This window comes from Dermacentor albipictus, chromosome 7 (assembly GCF_038994185.2).
Source record: "Dermacentor albipictus isolate Rhodes 1998 colony chromosome 7, USDA_Dalb.pri_finalv2, whole genome shotgun sequence".
Classification (NCBI taxonomy): Eukaryota; Metazoa; Arthropoda; class Arachnida; order Ixodida; family Ixodidae; genus Dermacentor; species Dermacentor albipictus.
Window position 1 is genome coordinate 125,346,649 of NC_091827.1, and position 21,962 is coordinate 125,368,610.

Genomic DNA, 21,962 nt, shown 5'->3' on the forward strand with positions numbered 1-21,962 from the left:
GCACAGTGACGCCGTAAGTACAACCTTCGCGATGCCTTCAGCGACCACCGCAACCCTGATGCTATGAGCATTCGAGATTTCACCCCAAGCAGCAGCAGACAAGCCTTCCTATGCTCTGTGCTCACACCTTCTGCGGATGCATGGTCTACCGAAGCTTTACAGTAGCCCGCTTTGCCATCTGGTTTCTTCATCTTGAGAATCACTTCTACATCAACAACGTAGTCAACAAAGTCAGCAATGTGAGTGACCAACACTTGCGCTATCTCCACGCAAGCCCCGAGCTGCGGCCAGATAGATGGTCTACTTTTGAAGCTCCGACTTCTGTAGGCCTGGGCATCTACAAGAACCTGTGGCAGGTTGCGATTTCGCACTATGGCATCACTGTGGCTATGCCTCACTCCCAACCTAGGCTGCCGGTGCTGCCTGGTATGTGTCTCTCAGATTGTGTGAACCTGACATTACCAACGACAACACCATTTGCACACTTTACCTGGAATCCTTTACCATTGGGCTTTATTTTAATTGCGCTTCACACTAGGACTGTGACTATCGCCTCCAAAGCAGGCGAGAAGAATATGGACTCTCGTGCAGGTAGCATAAGAACAGAACACGCTAGCGCGCTCGACCTGAGCAGCCGCGATGTCGGTCACTCCCGAGATCCCGCTGCACCATGAGTGGCTGGATTAATAAACCGTGGCTATGGCAGCTACCTCTTCGCGCCGCCTGCCACAATCTTATTATGATGTTGTAAATGGAATGTTTAAGTCTAAGGTAAGGTTTGCGATTCCACACCCTCTGACTGACAAGTTTTGCAGAGATGTCAAAATCATTCATTTTATGATATCACAAAAACACTTCATCTGACTATTATCACTCTTGAGATCAGTCCACAGCCACCGCTGGTGTGGCAAAGGGCACTTCTCCAAACTTGTTCCAGATGCGATACTCCGACGACTCAACTTCATGATCTGTAGCAAATGAGAAAGTACATTTTCTTTAGTCTTTGTTCTTCGGACGTTTACGAATGCCAAATTTCGGGGCTCAACAGACGAGCAAGTTTCTTAGGTACACATTGTCAAGCTGAACCCATGAATGACACCCAAATAGACCATTTATGGGACCGACTGTACCAACAGAGTGATTTTGAACGTGTGACATCCTCCAAGGGGCTGTGCAAGCACACAATAACAGAGCCATAAGGTGCAGTCATACCAGCAAGTCACAGAGGTTACGCTAGCCACTTAGTCACACATTAAAGTTACGAATGATCGGTAGCTCCTACTTTTGTTTCATTTGATGTTACTGCAGCATTCCTTTCCTTTCACATATCTTATTATTGCCAGTTTTTTTGTACATTATTGCCATTTTCTTACTGTAATATGCTTTTTAGATGTACACTTAATTATTCTTGTAACATATGTGAATTGTACTTGAAGTACTGTCATTCATTCTATTTATTTAGATATACATTACAGGCCCCTAGAGGCATTGCATAAAGGGGGGATGTACAGGAAATGTTGAGGCACTGTTGTACAAAAAGGTAGGAATAAATAGGAATACCAACTTAGTTTGTTATTATGGTGTCATATTCTTCATATTCAGGGAATGTATACCTGGTACACTTTTCTGGGTTCTTATTGCAAATGCTTGTAACTATATCTCTAGTGGGAGAGACTGTTTATGCTGTATTTTATTGCTTTTTTTTCCCAACTGGCACGTACAATGCCTCCCGGGACCAGTCAAGCTGTCGACAACAGCTTTTAGCCCTGGAGGACGTTTTTAGTGTACACTACAAAAAATTCAAAGTGAATTTAAATGACTGCAAAGCAAACGTTTTGGGCAAATCTCTTGCTGCTACGTTTTTTGGGTATGCTCCTAGGGTTGCAAAGCTGCTCAACCAATCAATGGCAAGTCGAAGCAGTGCATCGGAATAAGAAGCCACTTGGTGAGCATGCGGTGTCCCACAATGTGAGGTCACAATGCCATTGGCCACTGCCACTTTTTCTCCCACAGAAGCAATGCTGCCAGAACAGACACTGCCACAGAGGATTTCGACATTGTTGCAACAACATCGGCATGGAACCACATGACTAGAGCCTAACTACATATAACGAAAAGCAAAGCAGCAAGAGGCAAACATGTGCGCATTGAACACGGCAACTGAAGTGTCAGACTGAACATAAATTTTCACTTACTTGAGATAAACGACAGGTACGCGAGAGACATATATATTTGTGTTGTGACGCTACCTTGTACATTGTAGATATGCATTCGACATGGCAGTTTGTGTGACTCCTGTCTATTGCAAGCATGAATGCACCTTGAATGCAAACAACAGTGTGAACGAATTCTCTTGCACGAATTAAGGTCCCAGTGCCACCTAGTACAAGGTATCAAGGAAGAATAAACAGTTTGCATGCATGTGACTTTGACAGGCCAAAGAATGAAGCATGTGCTGACTTAGTTTGCAAGCTCTGTTCGTAGCAGAAACAGGCAAGGGTCAGCAGCAGAGTGCGAAACCAAAACTTCGTTCGTTCTGGTTCTCACTCTGATTTATGTTTGTTTGCACAACCTAAAAATATTTACAAGAAAATAGCAATTTATTTTGCACAAGAACTTGACAGTACTCCTGAAGCACATGGATGAACTGACAAAAGAAAAGGCATGCACTCTTTCTTTCAGATCACACGGAGTTACAAGAAATTACATTATGGAGACGTACCTCAGAAACATAATTTGTAACTTCAGTTAACATACAAGTGTGATGAAAAGTAAATGCCCAGCTGGGAATCACTTCTTCATTTCAGCAATCAGGACTATTTGGAAATCACCAATTTCAAACAATAAGTGTGTTTATAACATACTTGCCTCCCGACCCAGCATGTTGAAAAGCATACTAATGATGTTGCCACCTTTAAAATAATTAGAAGGTCATGTGCATTTGCAGATGAGGTGGCATGGTTAAGCTACAAGTGCAGGCAATGCATGGATAAAAAGCTCCCAAGTAGGTGGGGAACCTGAACCGAAAACTGTTATTTTTCTTTTTGATTCCATTTCTGAATGATAAAAATCTCAGTTTCAGTCTGAGATTTTTGAGTCTGAGTCTGAGTCTGAAATCTCGGTTCAGTTTCTGTTTGTGCAAAAAATAGCGTTTATTTTTTAAAAAATTTTTCATTTCAGTTCTAGCTTAATGCCCTAAGTCACAATGTACATTAATGTGCGGTCATGCAACACAGGGAAGAGAGTGATGCATATGCAGGTGCAATGAAGAAAGCTCACCCTACAATAATTGCAGCACTCTTCATGCCAATGCGTGAATGCATGAGGTGTACAGGCCGAGAGTATGCTTGTGAAATAGCCATTGTGTGTCTCCAAGAACTGCACTGCCCTCTTCTTTTTTTATATAAATGCCAAGTAGTGCTGCACTTGCCACTACTGCGCATTGTTACTCATGGCCAGTTTTAGCCTAACGAGAATAAAAGGCTTATGCAGCCAGACAGACCATTTTGTCCCATGTCATTTTTGTGCTACCACAGTGCCAGTGTTTTACACAGCACTTAGCTTTTCTCTCCGAGGAACTCACCATGCGAAAAGTACTTACTTATTTTTATTTATTTATTTCATACTGCTAGATTTGCATGTAAGACTGTAGCAGGATCAGTACACAAATACAACTATAACATATGATTCCAAACACAGTATGGACACTAAGGTTATGGTAATCACAGCACAAAATATTTCTAGCTTCTCCTAGAGTCCCAGTTGCTACTTTAAGGTATGCTTGGGCAGACCACTTTGTTCTAGCCTGTGCATGGCAGAAAGCAGCACTAATATAGAACAGGGTACTCACCAACAAGCAGTTTGAACTTGACCAGAGGTGTAATCAAGATGGACTTGGCATCAAGGCTGCATCCACTCAATGTCCGATTCGACATTCGGAACTCGACCTGCAATCCAAATAGTATGCTGCTGAGAAACTGGCAAGATAAAAGGAGCCCATAAAAGGAGCTCAGCCTTGAGCGAGCTTGTGATTTACCGTGACTATGCTTCTATAGTTTCTTTGATGTTCAGAGTGCACTTAAAGGGGTCCTGAACCACTTTTTATTGAAAGAAGAAATGCTTTTGAAGTTAAAATAGGCTATTTCAGGAATACAAAAGGTACTTTAATGCGTTCTGTAGAAGTGGAGTTATTGGCAATCAAGCACCATCTTCTCTGTGGTCTCGTTCCTTCTTCAATGCCTTGTACTGCAAAGACTACGGCAGAGCGAAGTGTGCCCACAACGCTCCGCCTTCTATATGTAACCATAGCGTGCAGTTCAAATTTGATTTTGGATGTTAACATACACACCACTACTTCCAATTTTGCCACCTAAGACATGCCAAACATAAGCTAAATGTGACTGGCCTCATGTGAGCTGCGGTGCGCTTAGCCAGTGGACTCATGGCTGCACACTGCGGCGGCCACGGTATCTATGCTAGAGAGCTGCACGGGCCGTTCAAAGCGTTTTTTGGCGGGCTCGGGATTGAAGCAACAAGCCTGGGCCGGATTTGGGCCCGCCCATTAAAGGGCCTAAGTAGTGCCTTCGAGCACAAGCGAACACTATGCACTACATGGTGCAATGCATTCTGTGCCAAGCTGAAGTGACACAAGCAAAGAGCTGGCTCTTGTATACCTTAGCAAAGAAAATGGAAAAACAGATTAAGTTATAGTTGTTTTCTTTTTCTACAAGAACGAACATTGTTTCCACGTAACAAAAAATTATACAAACTACCGCTCTTCAAACCGTTTCCCTGTTAGCACTTCTGCAATTGCACCATTAGCACTCTCAATACTACATTATTTTAGTCCTAACGCAAGGCATGTCTCATTTTACTTGAGCATTTATTTTATGCTGTGTGCTCAGAATTTACCTGTTTGTATATACGTATATACATATATATTTGCATGCTAAATGACTTCATAGGACCAAATCAAACCATCAAGGTGCATACACACTAGCATAAAAATAACAGCACAGGCAATGGGCTAAATAACTGATGTTCTCATGGGAGAGAGAGATAAAACATCTTTATTAAATGTCCCTGCTGGATTCAAAAGGGAAACGGAGAGGCCGGGAGGCTAGTCCCGTAAAGTTCCCTTCCATCAGATGCAGGCCAGGCCTTGGAACTGTAGCAGCATCCTCCACCAGCCAGACAACCCAGACCTGGGCATTTGCTGAGCACTATAGCCTCCAACTGCTCAGAGGTTTTTACTTTAGCATTGTGGTTTATGCTGTGTCTGATATTGTTTGAAGCTGATGGGCATGCCCACATAATGTATATACTTGCAGATTGCACCCTATGTGTCTGCCTCACCTTCTTGGGGCCTATCAGCTGTAGCAACAAGAGAATATTTGTTTCTCATGGGAAGAAACAAATATTCTGGTCTCTTGTTGCTTATACACTGCAGCTGATAGACCCCGAGAAGGTGAGGCAGACACATAGGGTGCAATCTGCAAATAAAGATATTGTTACGAGGCAGAGACAAGCATGAATGTTGTTTATGCAAGGCGAATGCTGAAGGCACCAGCTGACACTAGAACATGGTGGCTGAAGCGCTCCAGCTACAAGAACACTTCTTCGTCATCGTCTTTTGTCTGCACGTCCTGTTCTGCATCAGGACAATATGTTTTACTTAGAGACCGAGCCCGGTCATGCACACGCGGGCTCTGGCTAGACTTAGTAATGAACACCTGGGCTGGGCTCAGGCTTCATAATGTAGGCCTGGGCCGGGCTGGAAAATCAGGCCCATGCAATGCTCTAACCTACGCTATGTAGAAGACCACAGCTACATGCAACAATGGTGCATATGCACAGCATTTGCTTTGTGCACAACGGGATTTGAGTGCGCGCTCGCGCTCATATGCTACAGTCTGACCATGATACGTGGTGTGGACTGGCTTTGTCCTTCACCAGCTTGACAGAAGGACAGTAGCCACATCCAACTTGCATATCTTTAAAGTGCTATCAATTAGCCTTCCAAGGTGTCTAACTAGATGTGGCCAAGAGTGAGCGCGTACTGGCAAGCATGCATGTGGTCTAACTTTATACGTTTTGCATTGTTCAAGGCCAGTTGAGCATTCAAAACTACTCGAAATTGGTGAGACCCTTCTGGCTACGACACCGACAGGCTGGGTGGCCAAAGTTTAATTTCTAAGCAGGCGGCTGAAGCCAAGAGTACCGTATTTACACGATTGTAAGTCAACCTATTTTTTAAAATGTGAAAATCTGAAGTGGGGGGAGGCGACTCACAATCGAAACCAAAACATGGCACCACAAAAAAAAAGCGAGACCAACGGAGTATCAGGCGACCTACAACGTAGTTCCAATTTTATGTTTGCTCTACGGCCCCACCCGTAGCTTTCCGCTATCCCGCATGTTTGGTTGCTTTTTGGAAAGGTTCTTCAACATTTTTTAGAGTTTTACAGCGCACACAGCACTCATGTGGGGGTGTCGATAGTTCATGGAAGTGCCGCTGTTCCATTTGCGGTGGCACCCTCAGAACAGCGGCGCTTGCGGGTAGTATTGACAGTTCAAGGAAGAGCAGACACCGCTTGTGACTCGCGTGTTTCTCTTTCCCTGTAGCTCTTTAGTTTCATGCGTTCTATTTGACTGCAGGCCCCGTGCTACATCCCTGCTTCATCAGTCGTCATGAATGCTACGAGTCCACAAAACATTCAACGCTCGTTCAGTGGCGTTGAAGAGGGCTGCCATTCTTTACGCAGAAGAAACAATTAACTGCGCAGCAGGCCGCAAGTTTGATACTTCTTAATGGGTGGTGCGAGAGTGGCAACAGCAGCGAAGCAAAATTTTCACCTGTGACGGCAACTGAAGAGGTTTCCGCGGGCCGAAGTCGGGACACTTTTCGGAGCTGAAGGCCAAGCTTGCGGCATATGTTGCCAAAACACATGATCGGTCCCTGCCAGTGACGTGCGACATGGTCATTAGACAAGCCTCCATCTTCGCATTTTAAGGCCTTGCTCCGCCTTGAGTACGTGTGGCCGACGGCAGAAGATCACAAACTTATGCCAACCGGCCATGTCAAAAGAGCCTCCTTTACGGCTCTGTCTGGTTGGGTGCTTTCGGCGTGGACTTATGTATATATGCAAATGCAGAATTTCGCTGGACGACGATGTGCTGTGGAACCGTAGCAGCAATGACAATGGCAGCACTAGTGAGGTTGAGTAGTCCAGTGACTATGCCAGCTACTAATAAATTTTCGTTAAGGAATGCGCCCACGGGTATGCTCTTCTTTTTTTTTCCCTGTCACACGTGATATGGAGACGTCGACTTACATTCGAGTCGACTTACAATCATGTAACTACGATACATGAGCAGATGATAGTCGGCTTCTTTCGGAAGTACGTAATTATTATCAAAATTCGAAAGCACATTTTTGGTTACTTCAGCCTGTGTACTGAACTTCGTCAATAAATAATCCTAGTAACATTAGGAAGAAGCGCACTGATCCAAACACCCTTCTTGACTGACGTCAGCTATTGGCCAATATCAGCTGCTTATGGGAATCCATTTTATTATGAAATAAAGCACCAGAAGAGAATGAGGAGTAGGCTTCTGTTGAAAAGAGAAAGGCGACCTTGCGCTCCGCTTGCAAGCTCGACGCGCCACGTTGGACAGTAAAACTTGGCCGAGATGTTCCCAGCAGCATATGTTATCCGCACACTATGTTTTTTTCACCAAGCCTTAGCGGTGAAAAAAACTCCTGGTGCCATCTCTCGCACACAGCGCAAGCCTTGCTCCTCCAATGCCACCGATGTGCAGTGGCAATCAGAGCGCCAGCTCGGGGGCGGCTGATCTCGATGATGTGCTGCTGCCCAAGCCGAAATGCATAGCCGCCGCCATTCGCCCCTGCGTGTACCCCTTCACCCCTCCTCTCCTCTGTGGCGGCGACTGCGCGAGAGCGCGTGGTGTTCTCCTGTTGCCGAAGCACCAGCTCGGTACTAGTGGATCACGGTGCGTGCTTCCCATGCCCAAACGCAAAGCCACCTTCAGTTAACTCGCTAGCAGTGTCAGCGGCGTCAGTCAGTCACTGCCATCTCTTCACCGCGCAATGTTCCTGTGTGCCTACACGCCTCCTCCTGCAACCTCCCGATAAGCAAGGCAGCTGCGCCAAGCTAAGCTCCGTTTGAGGTGGCTGGTGTATAATGTTCCGCACCAGACAGACTGTCGGAGGCTCACAGATGGTTTATATTATAATATCATCCGTCTGCCTATATAAGTAGTTTATACTCAGTTAGTTCTTTCTGAGCCATGAGCGAGGCAACCAGTGGAAGTCTTTTGTCTGCCGCTACTGCTAAACAAGCTGCCCGAGCAGAGGCCCAGCACCGTCGCCGCCAGAATTCAGAGGTGCGCTATGCCAAACCAGGCATTGGTGCAGCAAGTCTAGCATATATCCATCTATTTCTCCGACCACAAAGCTACCTTCATGACAATCAAGAACTCAGAGTGGAGTGTTCCTTGAAGAAGTGAAGAATAAAAAGTTATAAGTGCCAATACATGTCTTGCTCGAATTATTTGCCTCAGTATATAGAAAAGCCGAAACAGCTGAAGAGCTGGGCTAAAATTTTGCATTAGGATGTAACGCAATCGCCGGCAATTGTTTTTTCCACAATGAGCATTTACTGACCATTTTGGTACACGTCAGGTCAATGTTTCGTAGCGCGCGACGTTCGCGTCTCCCTTATGCTTCTCCCGGCCTCCCCTTATCCATAGATCTGGTGCACCTGCCTGCTCTTCTGCTTTGTGCGTGCGGCGGCGCCGACTACGGTTTCGTTGTTTGTCACTGCCTCCGTACACATCAACAATGGGCCGTATAACGTAAAACCATTCCAGTATGTTTTTATTCCAATCTCCTGACGTCAAACTTGTGTAACCGCCAACGCAAGCATTGGGCGGTCACCCGCAGGGTTTTCTGAACAAACCAATCAAATGCTCGCCTCGTTCATAGGAGGTCACTTTTGTTTGTTTGAGAGACGAATAACATTGTCTGCACTGGGTGGCTTGTCTTATCTAATTGGCTCACAAAAGGCGAGGAGCAGGCTCAAGTGGAGAGGGATTCGATGGGGCCAAGCCACTGCACTGAATATCGATAACCGGATGGAGAGGGTGGCGCGGGCGTCTGCAATTGGTCCGCTTTCTCTTACTTAGCTTGTGGTGGCTCGTCGACAACCACGGCGGCATGCAGCGGAAGCTTAAAAACGACGCTAAAACGGATCCTCAGCAAAGAAGAGTTGGCAAAACGAGTTCGTAAACGTGCCGAAAGTTCTCGAAAACATTATACGGGCACACGAAAAGTTTTATTACACGCAAATAAACCCATGCTCTCCGGCAGGGGCGAGTAGCCAGTGCCGGAGCAATAGGCGGCAGCCATCTTTTATTCCTTTCGGAATGAGGCAGCCTGCGTCTATTCAGAAGAAAATTCAGTTTTGTTCGGCATAATATTGAATCTTTAACGCGTACGCGTCTCATTGGCACGGTAAGTTCTTGTGTTTTTGTGACGTCACGTGAGAGGCAGGTGAAGTGGGTACAGCCCGAAAACTTTTGACAAATAGCCGAGGGCTAATGGCAAAAAGGCGTCGAATCAGAAATAACTATTTTTGTTTTGTTCGGTCAAATTATGCATCATCAGTATGTACACGTCATATAGGATGGGGAGCTATCACGGTTTTCTCCGTGATAGCTCTCCATCCTATGAAGTGGAGGACCACCTGTGAAGTGGAGGACCACCTCCACTTCACCGACATGTGAAGTGGAGGTGGTCCAAAAATGTGTCTGACCGATCGCGGTTGGCTTATTGCAGATTTGGAATAGAAAAGTTTGGAATAGTTTTATTGGAATAGTTATATTTTGCACTCTTTAACTCTCACTTACATTACTGCAGCTAATATGGGGAAATACGACAGCATTGAACTTGCAGAACTTTCATATTAAACTTATTCAGAAAAAAGCACTTAGATCAATAGAAAATTCCTCGTTCTTAGAACACACAGAACCACTCTTTCACAAACATAAAATTCTTAAAATCCATAATATATACAAATACAAATTATTAAGAACCTATAAAAACGCCACATTAGGTAGAGCGGAACTATTCCAAGAATTATCTAATCTCAGGAAAAGTACAATTTCCTACCCATTCCGATATCAACCGCCATACTACGTTCCCTCCTCGCGCACCCATTATGGGAAAGAAAAACTTGACTACGCACTGGTAACTACACTAAATGAGCTAGACCGGAAAGGTGTGAACGTTCTGGCCCTTACTAACAAAACTTTATTTGACATGTTTGTTTGACTGTATTGCAACTGCTTATGCGTCTAATTGTTCTTGTAATTGTCATTTGTGATCGGACTGTCTGATCGTTTATTTGCTGATATGTTTACATAACTGAATCAGGATAATAAATCGTCGTGTCACTGCTGTTGTACGGGTGGCTAGAGCTTAGTCAAGCTGCACAGATGCAGCTTTTTTCTCTGGCCCCCTATTTTCGCTGTAACAATGTATTGTCTGCGGCGAAAATAAAACTTGATTGATTGATTGATTGATGTTATAGCACCCAATATTAGTGTTTCTATCAGTTCATCCATGCGAGTTCCCACCGCCAGAAAGGAGATGGACGACGGCAAACGGAAGCGCAAAATGATATCAGTCGACCAGAAGGTGGCTATGCTGAAAGTCGAGTCCAGTATGAAGAAGAAAAAGTGGCCAAAGATTTCAGCATGGCGTTGAGCTGCTATCAATGATTTCGACCAGCAAAGAAGGTGTCACCAGTGCTGCTGCACGTGACGTAAAAGGCGACGGAAAAAAGCTGTGTGCCCGCACTTTTGAAGCTGTAGAGAAGGCGGTCATCAAGTGGTTTTTGGACGCAAGAACAAGCGGCACTCATGTGAGTGGGGCACTGTTGCAGTGCAAAGCGAGGGGTTTTGCGTGCATCATGGGGCACGAGGATTTTGTGGCGAGTGTCCCCTGGCTGCAGCGTTTCAAGGAGCGCCACGACATCGTTGGCAGGGCTGTCAGCAAGGAAGCGCAGTATGTCACCACGAAGCTGCAGTGGCGTGGGTGGAAACAAACGTCGGACAGCTGCTAGAAAAATACAGCGCCAATTATTCATTCAATGCAGATGAGGCAGCCCTGTTATACCAGATGCTGCCACAAAAAACCTTGGCCCTCAAAGGTGAACGCTGCCAGGGCAGTAAGCAGACCAATGTCCGCGTAATCGTGTTGCTTTGTGCCAACATGGATGGGTCGGAAAAGGTGCCGGCACTCGTGGTCGGCAAAAGTGCATCGCCACAATGCTTCGAAGGCAAACGAAACCTCCAAGTGAGTTATGTGTACAACCGTAAGGCTTGGATGACGAGAGAAATTTTTGCACAATGGCTACGGGAGTAGGACGAGCGGCTGGGCAAGCTACGCCTCGTACGCCGAAGCTGCGCCTCGCTGGGAAGATACGCTTCATACAGGACAACTGCATGGCCCGCCACACTGCCGCTGTGCTAAAAAACATCGAGCTATGCTTCTTGCCACCAAACTGCACTGCAGTTGTGCAACCCCTCAACCACCAAGGAGTTATAATGAACATTAAGTAGGGCCACCGCAAGCGTGTGATCGACCGGATTCTGTTCAATATGAGCATGAAGCGCAAGTCTACGATCGACTTGTACATGGCGATCGAGATGCTACAGGCTGCTTCGATGGCTGTACCGGCAAGCACGATCCCCAATTTCTTCCGGCATGCCTCATTTGGCATCAGCAGCAGCGGTTACAGCAGAGATCTCGGTGCCGCCACCAATGAGGGTGCCATGACGACCAAGCTTTAGCGTCGTGGCGCGCTCTCCTTGACGCCAGCGTTGTACCCGACTGTGACACCTTCTGCACGTACGTCAGTGCCGATGCTGACGCAGTGACGATGGAAGAGCTAACAGAGGTGGAAATTGTACGAGTGGTGACGGGAGTGCCTAATGACAACAGTGACGAATGTGTCGACGACAGCCCGGAGCCTAATATTGGCAAAGCTGACATACCAATGCCTGAACAAGCGTTGGATGCGGCAGACCTGCTGGGCCGCTTCTTTGGCGCTCACTATGACGGAGAGGACAGGCTCAAAATAGTGGCTGCAGCTGAAAGAGCCATCATTCGCCTGAAGAAGTCGCGGCAAAAATCTATCGAGGACTTTTTTTATTTCGGAGTGAGCCGCCAGCTGGTGTACTGTTGATCGATCAGTGATGAGCTGTTTGGCATGAATATAGTAGCAATTTTTTGCTGTCTTTCTTTTGCTTGTTTTTTTCCGTGCGATGGCCATTTTCTTTTTCGCATCGTGGGCTGCTGTGAGATTTGGTGGTGAGTACATCCTCTCTTGCTTGCTAATTGTGGACAAAAATGGACGGTGGTCATAACGAACTAATGGTTATAACAAAATAATTACAACCCCCCTTCAAATTCGTTATAATGAGGTTTTACTGTATCAGCTTATACGGGTGGTCCTCCACAACAAAGCATCCATTTGCGAACCTCTTCATTGTCTGCTGTACCGAAAGGCCAAGTGGAGATGGAAAGTCTTGCATAAGGGTGATTTCAACAGACAGGTCATGCTGCGTGAGTGAACAATCCTTGTACATTACAACAACTCTTGTCACTGATGTTGAGCTGCCGTATTTCTCCTTATGGGCTAGGAGCAGTCTTTGCACAGCTGGATGGAAACATACATGAAGTATCTGTTGCATTTGTGTCAAGTACACTAAGAGAGCACCTACTCCCAACTTGACAGAGGAGGAATTGTAATTGTGTTTGTGATGATGCACTTTAATGAGTACATTGCTGGTAGGTGTGTGCTCATAATAATTGACCACAAATCACTTCTCAGAATAATGTGTCCTAGGAAGCAGATTTAGCAAGTTCTGTTGCTGCAGATGCTTCGTTGGTGCACTGACACTGACGACTATGAGCTATTGTAACGAGAAGCAAGAAGATACCAAAATGCTGATGCACTCAGCCGACTTCCCCTTGGTTTGGATTCTGATGAGCCAGCGGCACCAGGCGACATCTTGATGATTGAAGGTCTATGAAAATCAACACACACCGAGAAGATAGCCGAGCTGGCAGTGCAAGATTGCACACACACTGAAGTTTACGAGGGTCTGCAAAGAGGACATACCGCATCATGGAAAGGCCCAGACTTTCAACCCTACAAAAGTCGTGTGCAGGAACTATCAACGCACCGAGGTTGCATATGTGCGAAGCACGGCTAGTGATTCTTACAATGGCTAGAGAGGAAGCTATGACTCTCCTTCACACTAACCACCCAGGAATGACTGCGATAAAGCACTGCACTTGTAGTCACTTGTGGTGGCCTGAATGGGTGCTGATATATACAGGCCAAGGTCTGCTCCTGTGAAACATGCCAAAGGCACAGCCGCCTTCCACCAGCAGTGCCACGCAGAAATGGCCACGTCCCCGTGAATCATGAAAAATCATCCACATCAATTTTACTGAGCTGGTGAACAACCTGTTTTTGATCATAGTGGATACCTTCTCCAAGTAGCTATAAGTTAGACGAATGCCATCACAGGCTACTTCCGCAGCCATAAATCTGCTACATTCAAGCTTCACCACTTCTGGCATACCGCCAGTGTTGGTTTCTAACAATGGGAGAGCATTAGTTTAATCAGAGATGCAACAGTTCTTCACTTTAAATAGAATCAAGCACATAGCATCAGCTCCATACCACCCCGAAACAAGCAGAGAGTCGACAGTGGCAAAAACATTTGTCACCGATAAGTCTTCAGTCCGATTCGAAAGACACCTTACTACTCGAAATATTCGAATCCCCGAAAATTGCTTTGTCGGTTCTATTAGGTCAGCTTTGCCGCAGTACAGCTGTTATGCGGCGAAGCATACGTATGGTATTGCGGTGAAGTATATTTGCCGTGCAGTAAAGAGTACTAAAGTAATAATAGGGCACTGTCGTAGGGTCCCTGCTGGTGCCTATGGCTACTCGATACTATAAGCTCTAGTACCCACACTGTGCTGCGCTGCCTCTTCATGCACCTGGACAACACCAGCCACCAGGTGGAAGCCTCTGTGTCTGCTGCTAATCTGGCTAAGCGCCTAAAAGCATTGTTTCCAAACTACAAATTTGACCAAGTAGCAAGCTTGGCAATGTTTTTAGACCCTCCCCTTAAGGTGGTTGATTACTACTAGTATTCTTCAATGGGAAACTAGATTAAAGACCAGGCTTTAGAAGAAGCAAGGAAAATTTAAACACCAAGGAACCTAGGTACGTTCTCAACAACAAAAACTTCCAAGAAGAACCTTCCACGTCAGCGCTGTCAAAAGACTGACAAGTTCATCAACCAGCAGCAATTTTCAATTCCACAAGCACAGGTAGAAACATATGTGCATAATGAAATTTTGGACCAAGAAGAAGATCTATGCGAGTGGTGGTGTAAGCATGGCACCCACTGTTCGCTCAGTTTGCGATAAGGTACCTGCCAATACCAGGCATTAAAGTGTCCAGTGAGCAGCTCTTTTAGGTATCTAAAGGAATTGGGACATGCAGGAGGGTGCTGCTACTCCCCGAACGTGTCGAGCAGCTATCTTTTCGTCACGACAACATTAAATAACTAGATTTATGATATCGTCAAGCAAAAGTGTCGTACTATAGAGTTTTGTTGAACACAAAGCATAATTTTTTGTACGTTAGTTACTATGCAATAAACTTGCTTTATTTTATACCTATGGCTAGTAAAAAAGTTTGAATTTTTGCAAAACCAGTAGTATTCATATTCAAAAAATGTTCGATTCGATGCGATTCGATTCACACTTGGTTTTTATTTTACAAATTCTCTTCAAAACTGAAAATTTTATATTCGCACACCCCTACTTCAGGGCAAAATTTTATTGCTGTGAAGCCATACCTCAAAGCAAAATTCGCATATCACCTGCACCCTGACTTTATGCGAAATTTTAAAGATTTTTGGCGTGGGTTATAAGCAGCAACATACGGTACTTGCAAAGGGAGATGGGAGCAGCAGGTGGTGTGTAGAGCACCTGCCTGCCCTTAAATAATGCCTGCAAACCCTTAAGGTGATAATAAGTGAAAAATGATATGAAACATCAAAGCACAAAGAAATGAAAAATGAAATTGTGGCAAAATACGACTCCAGCTTTGTTCCAGTTCAGGCCATTAATGATTTGTGTATGTTCCGACAACTGATTTCAGCTTTTCACTTCAATAGCTAGGTAGCAAAGCTGCCGGCCAGCCACGCTTTGCCACCTTTAAAATAGCAAAAGGCAGGCTGACCTGTACGTAAGACGTGAGGCCCGTGCAGAGCATAGAAGCATTGATGTTTGCTGGTTGTTCCTCAAAGTGGACCGTGCCTGTTAGTGAGACTTCCTGAGAAGATGCTGGAAACTTTTGCCCTGCAGGGACAGAATGAACATCAACTGCAATTAACCTCTGTCAAAAAAAGGGGGGGGGGGAGGGTAGGGGGAGATTTAAGCCATTGACTGATTCTCTTATGTCAATTATTATTGTGTGCAGCCGCTATAAACTCCTAAATGCTCAGCACATTCACCGAGACTTTCATGTAATCTTGAGAGCCCACCAGTATTCGTGAAAAACTGAGAATGACTTGAAAAATACATACTTGAAATCAGCGTGCAAAACCCACAAAGTGCACAAGACGAGCACTACCTAACAACTACAGTTTATTAAGAGCAACACATGAAACACCCATTTTAGTTCAATTGAAGAAAGGTTTGCAACCACATGCATTACTATGTGCTACGAAATGCGAGATAGGCATTCCCTTTATTGTGGCCACTAAAATTAACGTTAAGCACAAAAATAATAAAGCTTGCAAACTTGGAAAAGCTTTTCATATACAAAGGCAGCATGGCAATAGTGTATCCGAACCTTCTGTCGCTGTTAGACTGTGAGACGCAGCTGCCTGCTGATTTATTTCATGATGTTGCTTAATGTTGCACACTTACACAAGTGGTTTTTCATTTTGTCTGTCGCTTTTAATAAACTTGTGTTGTAAAAGGCCAGCCATCCTGTGACCTTACATTTCTTTTTTCATCATTTTCCACAATGGCTTAAAGTACGCATTCATCATAACTAGCCCAACTTTATATAAAACCTTGCTGCTACCTGAAGAACTTATGTAAACTGCTGGATAATGCTAAGAGACTCATTCAGTCTGAAAAAGCATGTAGCTTCCGTGCAGCAGCATATGTGTGCTACCAATTGGCAAGCAAGGTCTCTGACTTCAAGGCCAGTCTTCGTTTTTGTGTCACCGGAGAGTAATGGCTCTGCCTCGGGGCCAACTTTGAGGCCAGTTATTCGAATACATGTGCAACACAGAAATTCCTTTAAGAGACAACCACTAGACTGATTTGAATTAAATTTATTGCATTTGACAGAAAAACTGAATTCCGGCGACTCTAGAAAACTTACTTTTTTATTTGGTGCCTCAATATTTCGTGGAATGATTACTAAAAGTCACTAAGTTTAAAGAAAAATAGAAGCAAAAAGTTTACAAATCCATAACTTTTCACCAAAAACATTACCACAGTTCTGTAAACTGCATCTTTAGAGCATATCAAACAGTCACAGTGGATATAGTATAAATGTACAGCTCACGTTAAAATTGTTCACATGTTTATGATGGCTTAGCAAAAGTCCTACTCGTGAATAACTAGCATAGTTTAAAGTAGCGTATACTACATAAATTTTAGAATTATCACTAGGTGCAGTTCACAGAATTATTATATCATTTTTTATTGCCAAGTTACAGCATTGTAAACTTGACACTCGAATTTAGTTTTTGAATATTGCAATTTTCCAGAATAGTTGAAAATACAGTTCCTACTTCTACTAATGCTTAATTCATTTTTATAAATGCAAGATAAGTCATCAAAATGGATCGAGTGGTTGCTAAGAAAAGGAGATTTATCCATTCCCATGTACTTATAGATGGGAATTCTGGTGCATGTCGCTCTTCAACGTCCCATTTCTTTCATTTGTGGGGATGCGCGAGCCTCGCGCCTCCCCTGATGTTTTTCCCGCATAGCGCGTCTCCTGTAGTGCGGCTTCGCCGCGCGATCGGCGTTGGAGTGGTACAAGCGTGGTGCGAGCGTCGCGCCACTGCGAGGTTACTTGGGCGCCGAAAGGAAGGCGCTTGCTCTCTTTGGGTTCGAGACAGCCAGCGGCACGGACGTGCCGCGCGTGGAGCGACCCTCTTTCCCGTCGGGTCGGCAAACAGCGCGGACATTCCGCGCGCGCGGCGACCGATGCTTCTGCGAGACCGCCTCGCGTGGGCGCCCTCGAACGCGCCACGATTCGCGTGACTATACACGCGAACGACCGGGCGTTGGGATCCAGCATGGAGCGAACATATTCGCTCGCGAGGACGTGGTGAGTCGGACTTCTAGATTTGTCGCGCGCCCATCGGCATGTTTTGTGGATAGCAACTCGGCTAGCGGGCATTGATGTATGAAAGGTGCAATAGATGCCCTTGTGATTGTTCGCACTACTGCGTTGTCGTTCCTTTGTCCCAAGAGTACGGGAGGAGAATCCAACATCAGACCCCACACATTGCAGTGAGTATCATGTGGGTACTCACACAGAAGTTGAACAGCTCTTTTGGTACATACTGCTGACCGGAGCTCCTTGCATTTTTCACCTTTAGCGCTTCATAAGGAAGCTTACAAGGGGTCTGTAGCACTGAGAAAAGGGGTTAAGGGAACAGCTGGCAAGTAGAGCAGCAGAAAAGCCTCATGTTATAACGAGTTTTTGTACCTGCTGTGAAAGCCTAGCATAGCACCTCAGCTCCTCTCTGCCTGCCTGACAACGCCAGGCCCAAGGAAAACCCAAAGTGCACTTTGTTCTCTTCTATTCGGCCAGCCATGCAATTAAACGGAGCTCTATTTTATGCAGCACTGCATGGTGTGATGTTGGTAAAGTGCGTCGCTTTGTCTCACTTTGGCATCCAGCCCTCACTCCTAACCAACATCACTTATTTTATTTATTTATCCTGTAGGCCTTGCACAGGCTCATACAGGAAGGGGGTACAGGTGCTGTGTGTGGGCAGTGCTAATATGAGGAACACAATTTATAAAGAAAAGATGCAGAGCAAAAAATGCTGAAAATGCAAATAGATGTAATGCCACAATAAAAACTATCAGACATCGAGCACACTTTAAAACCACTATCATTGATAAAGCAGAAATTCACAAAACAATTGAATTTTGGAAACAAGCAGCATCAGCATTAGTGGAATTCACAACACTATTTGGCAGTCTATTCCACATTTCTATAGCTTTTGGAAAAAAAAGAGCACTTGAAAGTGTGACACCATGTGAGAAGCAGCTGGATGCACTTGTCATAGTTGTTTTTACCAGAATGCTAGCACGGTGGCTTCAGGTATTCCTCCTCCTCAATTTTCATGATTCCATGATAAAGTAGAAAAATGATTGTAGTGAAATTCGACTGAAAAGACAGAATTGGGATGCACATTTGGATGCACAAACAATTTAGCAATAACACGATGCAAGTATTTATTGTAGATAAGTCTAAGTGTTTTACTATGTATTATTTCTAGTTTTTCGACAAGACAGGCTTGGCAGGGTGCAAAATTATACTTACATACTCAAAAATAGGTGTCAGAAAGTTTTGTGAGCAGTTAGTTTGACCTGTCATGACCTCAGCTTCTCGCAACCTGGTTACATTCCAGTACGGTGTGACACAAAACCAGTTTGAGCAACCGTGATGAATTTCTAATTTGAGCACTTTTTGGATAAACCAAATTCTAAAAATGTACATCGGCAGGTCTTTTCTGGCATTTACTGGTAAATACTAAAAAACTACCATTCCTAGTTATGTCTTCTTGATACCCAAGGACAGCTCAGGGACATTAACTGCCTTTCAAGTCAGTTCTTACCAACTGGCATGTTACAAGTGCAAAATATAGCTATTTTGTATGAATGCCACAGTCAGGTGCTGAAAGCAGCACGTTCATGTATGTAGACAAGGTAACCATCACATGCTTGCTATGGTAAAAACTGCTTTTCTTTGCCTCTGATGTTATACCATGTACTTGAATCTGTGTCGTACATTTGTACACTTCATGTTATTCTTCTTTCTTTTTGTATTACATAGTGCATTTTTTCCACTGCTGTAATGTGAGAAACACATACTGTGGTTCTGTACTCGCGGACAACATTTCTTGGCTATGAAGCGAAAGCTATGGGGGCATTGGTTTCGGTTTTGCCAACCTCGCACAACCTCATTACTTTAGTGAAGGCAGATACAATCAACTTGGCATGAACCAATATTTATTCACATCCAATATATAAAAAGTTCTGAACAGCGAGCATCGCAGCCTGCGTCGGAGCTCCGAAGCAGCTGTATGGCGTCAGTTAGGACTTGGACGCGCAACCGACGATGGCGTCGGTAGAGCCGGCGCAGCCGTCAGCTCGCTCACTCGTTTGTACATACTAGAGATTGCAATTCCCAGATCGGTTCGATCAATTTCCGCGTATACGCTGGAAAATCCTTTTGTGTGTGCTTCAACAGTCTTTTGTAGCTAAAGTTGGTCAACAGCCTCTCAGGGGAGTTGATTGGCGGGACAGCAAGTGACGAAAACTCAACAGAAGACACGGGTGTCATTTTGTGTTTGGTGAATGTGCAAAACGTGCGACTGTCTCTGGAGTGCGAAAACTGGAAAGAGCAAATTAAGAATACAATAAAACACTAATAGCTGGCTGGTGAATGTTAAGTATCATTTCACATGAGGTGCTGTAACAAATAAAAAACAAAAGGAAGTATTGTTTTCTATTTCCCACGCAAGAAAACTGCAGGATTACTTCCAGCAGCGGTAAAAGAGGCATGCTTAGTTTTCGTAGCCTTCGCTTCATAGCCAAGAAAAGTTGTCCGTGAGTATAGAGGCCTAGTCAGGTGACTGCTAATGTAGCCTTTCGTCTCCAGCATCATGACAATCATGTATTGCCAACCAAATAAACTGGTGCAATTATTTAATTAATTAATTAAACATAAAAATGAAGACGTAACTGTCACATGTATACTTGGAAGAAGTGGAGCCGAGACCTGAGCTTACAGCGAACACAAAAGAAGTGCTTTACTGCATCATCCAAAACTGCCGTAGCCCTGCTCTCCTCACATCCCCTTGTGCTTGCAGCAGTAGGTGGTGCTAGTAGCCGGTGGCACTACAGCTAGTGCAGCACAACACCAACTGTCACACTCCTCCCCTTTAGTTCTTGCCATGGAGAATACCGTTTCACAGGGCGTCTTATCCGGGCACTTTTTCGCAGTCAGACAGAACTTTCTCCCAATGGGATGACTGTTGCTGGCAGCCCAGTTCTCTTGTGGGGCTGACTTTGTGGCTGTTCTGGTTCAGCAGCAGCTCCTGCAGGCTCCACAGGCTCTGTTGCTTGTTGCTCAGCTGGCTGATCTAGAGGCACAGTGTTTGCTGGTGGTGGTGGCTGTACGAGGTTGGGGCAAATGTGGTCCCCATGACTGTACCACACAGTTCCATATTGTAATACAACCTCAGATGAGGTGCAGCTTGTAGAGCAGCTAACTGAAGCAGGTATCCATGGTGGACCTGATTGGAAGTTCCTGGTGAACACTGCGGCACCTGGGTCCATTATTGCCGCAATGCGGCAACCCTTGTCCGCACGCAGTTTTTGCTTTATCTGCTTCAATTGAACAGATGATCGCAGACTTGGTAGCGTGACATCCAAAGGTGTCTTGATTCTTCTTCCCATGAGCAACTCGCACGGGACACAGCCTGCTACTTCATGAGGTGTTGAGCGGTAGTGGAAGAGCACCCTGGCCACTTGTGTCCTGAATTCACCCGGTGTGCTTTTCTTCAGTTTATCTTTGACAGTCCGTACTACCCACTCTGCAGCGCCGTTAGAAGCAGGTTGATATACAGGCACCAGCATACGACGGATGCCATTCCTGTTCCTGAATTCTGGCCCATTGTCGGAAACAATGATGTCTGGCAGACCATGTAAAGAAAAGACAGTCCTGAACACAGAGATCATGGCCTCTGCAGATGGTGACAAAACAGAGTGAATGTCTACCCACTTGGAAAAAGCATCCACCATCACAAGGAAGTAGTGTCCCATGAATGGACATCCAATATCAACATAGATGCTGGTCCATGGCTTGTCAGGAAATGGCCATGGCACAACTGGTATCCTTCTGGTGCACTTGGCAAACAGGGCAATTCCCCACCTGGTTTGTCATGGTGCACCTGAACAGGTGCATCTGACAAGAGCATTCTACTTGTGATGAATGCTTGCTGTTGCTCTTTCTCCCAGCTCCACTCTTCCCCTTCAAGCAGCGACTGATGCAAGAGACGCAGTATTGTTGAGATGTTTGACAAAAACCGTCTGTAGAAATTAGGCAGGCCAAAATAGCTTTGGAGCTCCTTCACCTTCTGTGGCTCTGCTCTACATTCTTGGGGTCAGGCTTTAGACCTTGCTTGCATATAATGTGGCCCAGGTATTCCACTTTGGGAGCGAAGAAAATGCACTTCTCCAGCTTCAACCTAAAGCCAACTTCCCGAAGTTTCTGCAAGACTATCGTCAGATTCGCCAAGTGGTCTTTGTCACTGATGCCTGTAATAACAATGTCATAAAAATACACAGCTGTTTTCGGCACACCACGAAGCAGATTTTCCACCTCTCACTGAAAGATAGCAGGTGCAGCAGAAACCCCAAAAGGTAAGCGTGTATACTGGAAAGGACCCATGTGTGTGTTGATGGTCACGTATTCACAGCTTTCTGCATCCAGAGATATCTGCTGGTAGGCATCTCGCAAGTCAAGTTTTGTAAACTTCTGAACTACCGACATGGCTGCCCACAGATCTTC

The 21,962-nt window shown here is 45.1% G+C and overlaps 1 protein-coding gene across 3 annotated transcripts in view; it reads right to left on the minus strand.

The window, feature by feature from the left end:
- Window positions 1-820: 820 nt before the first annotated feature.
- LOC135907093 (AP-5 complex subunit mu-1-like) overlaps window positions 821-21,962 on the minus strand; it is a 206,472-nt gene continuing 185,330 nt past the window's right edge. For all 3 annotated transcript variants that reach the window (XM_065438762.2, XM_065438763.2, XM_065438764.2), the window contains 3 exons: window positions 15,360-15,478; window positions 3,851-3,947; window positions 821-968 (listed from right to left, as the gene is read on the minus strand). In XM_065438762.2, the coding sequence (XP_065294834.2) occupies window positions 883-968; window positions 3,851-3,947; window positions 15,360-15,478 (302 nt within the window). In that variant the 3' untranslated portion in view covers window positions 821-882. The remainder of the gene's footprint in view (window positions 969-3,850; window positions 3,948-15,359; window positions 15,479-21,962) is intronic.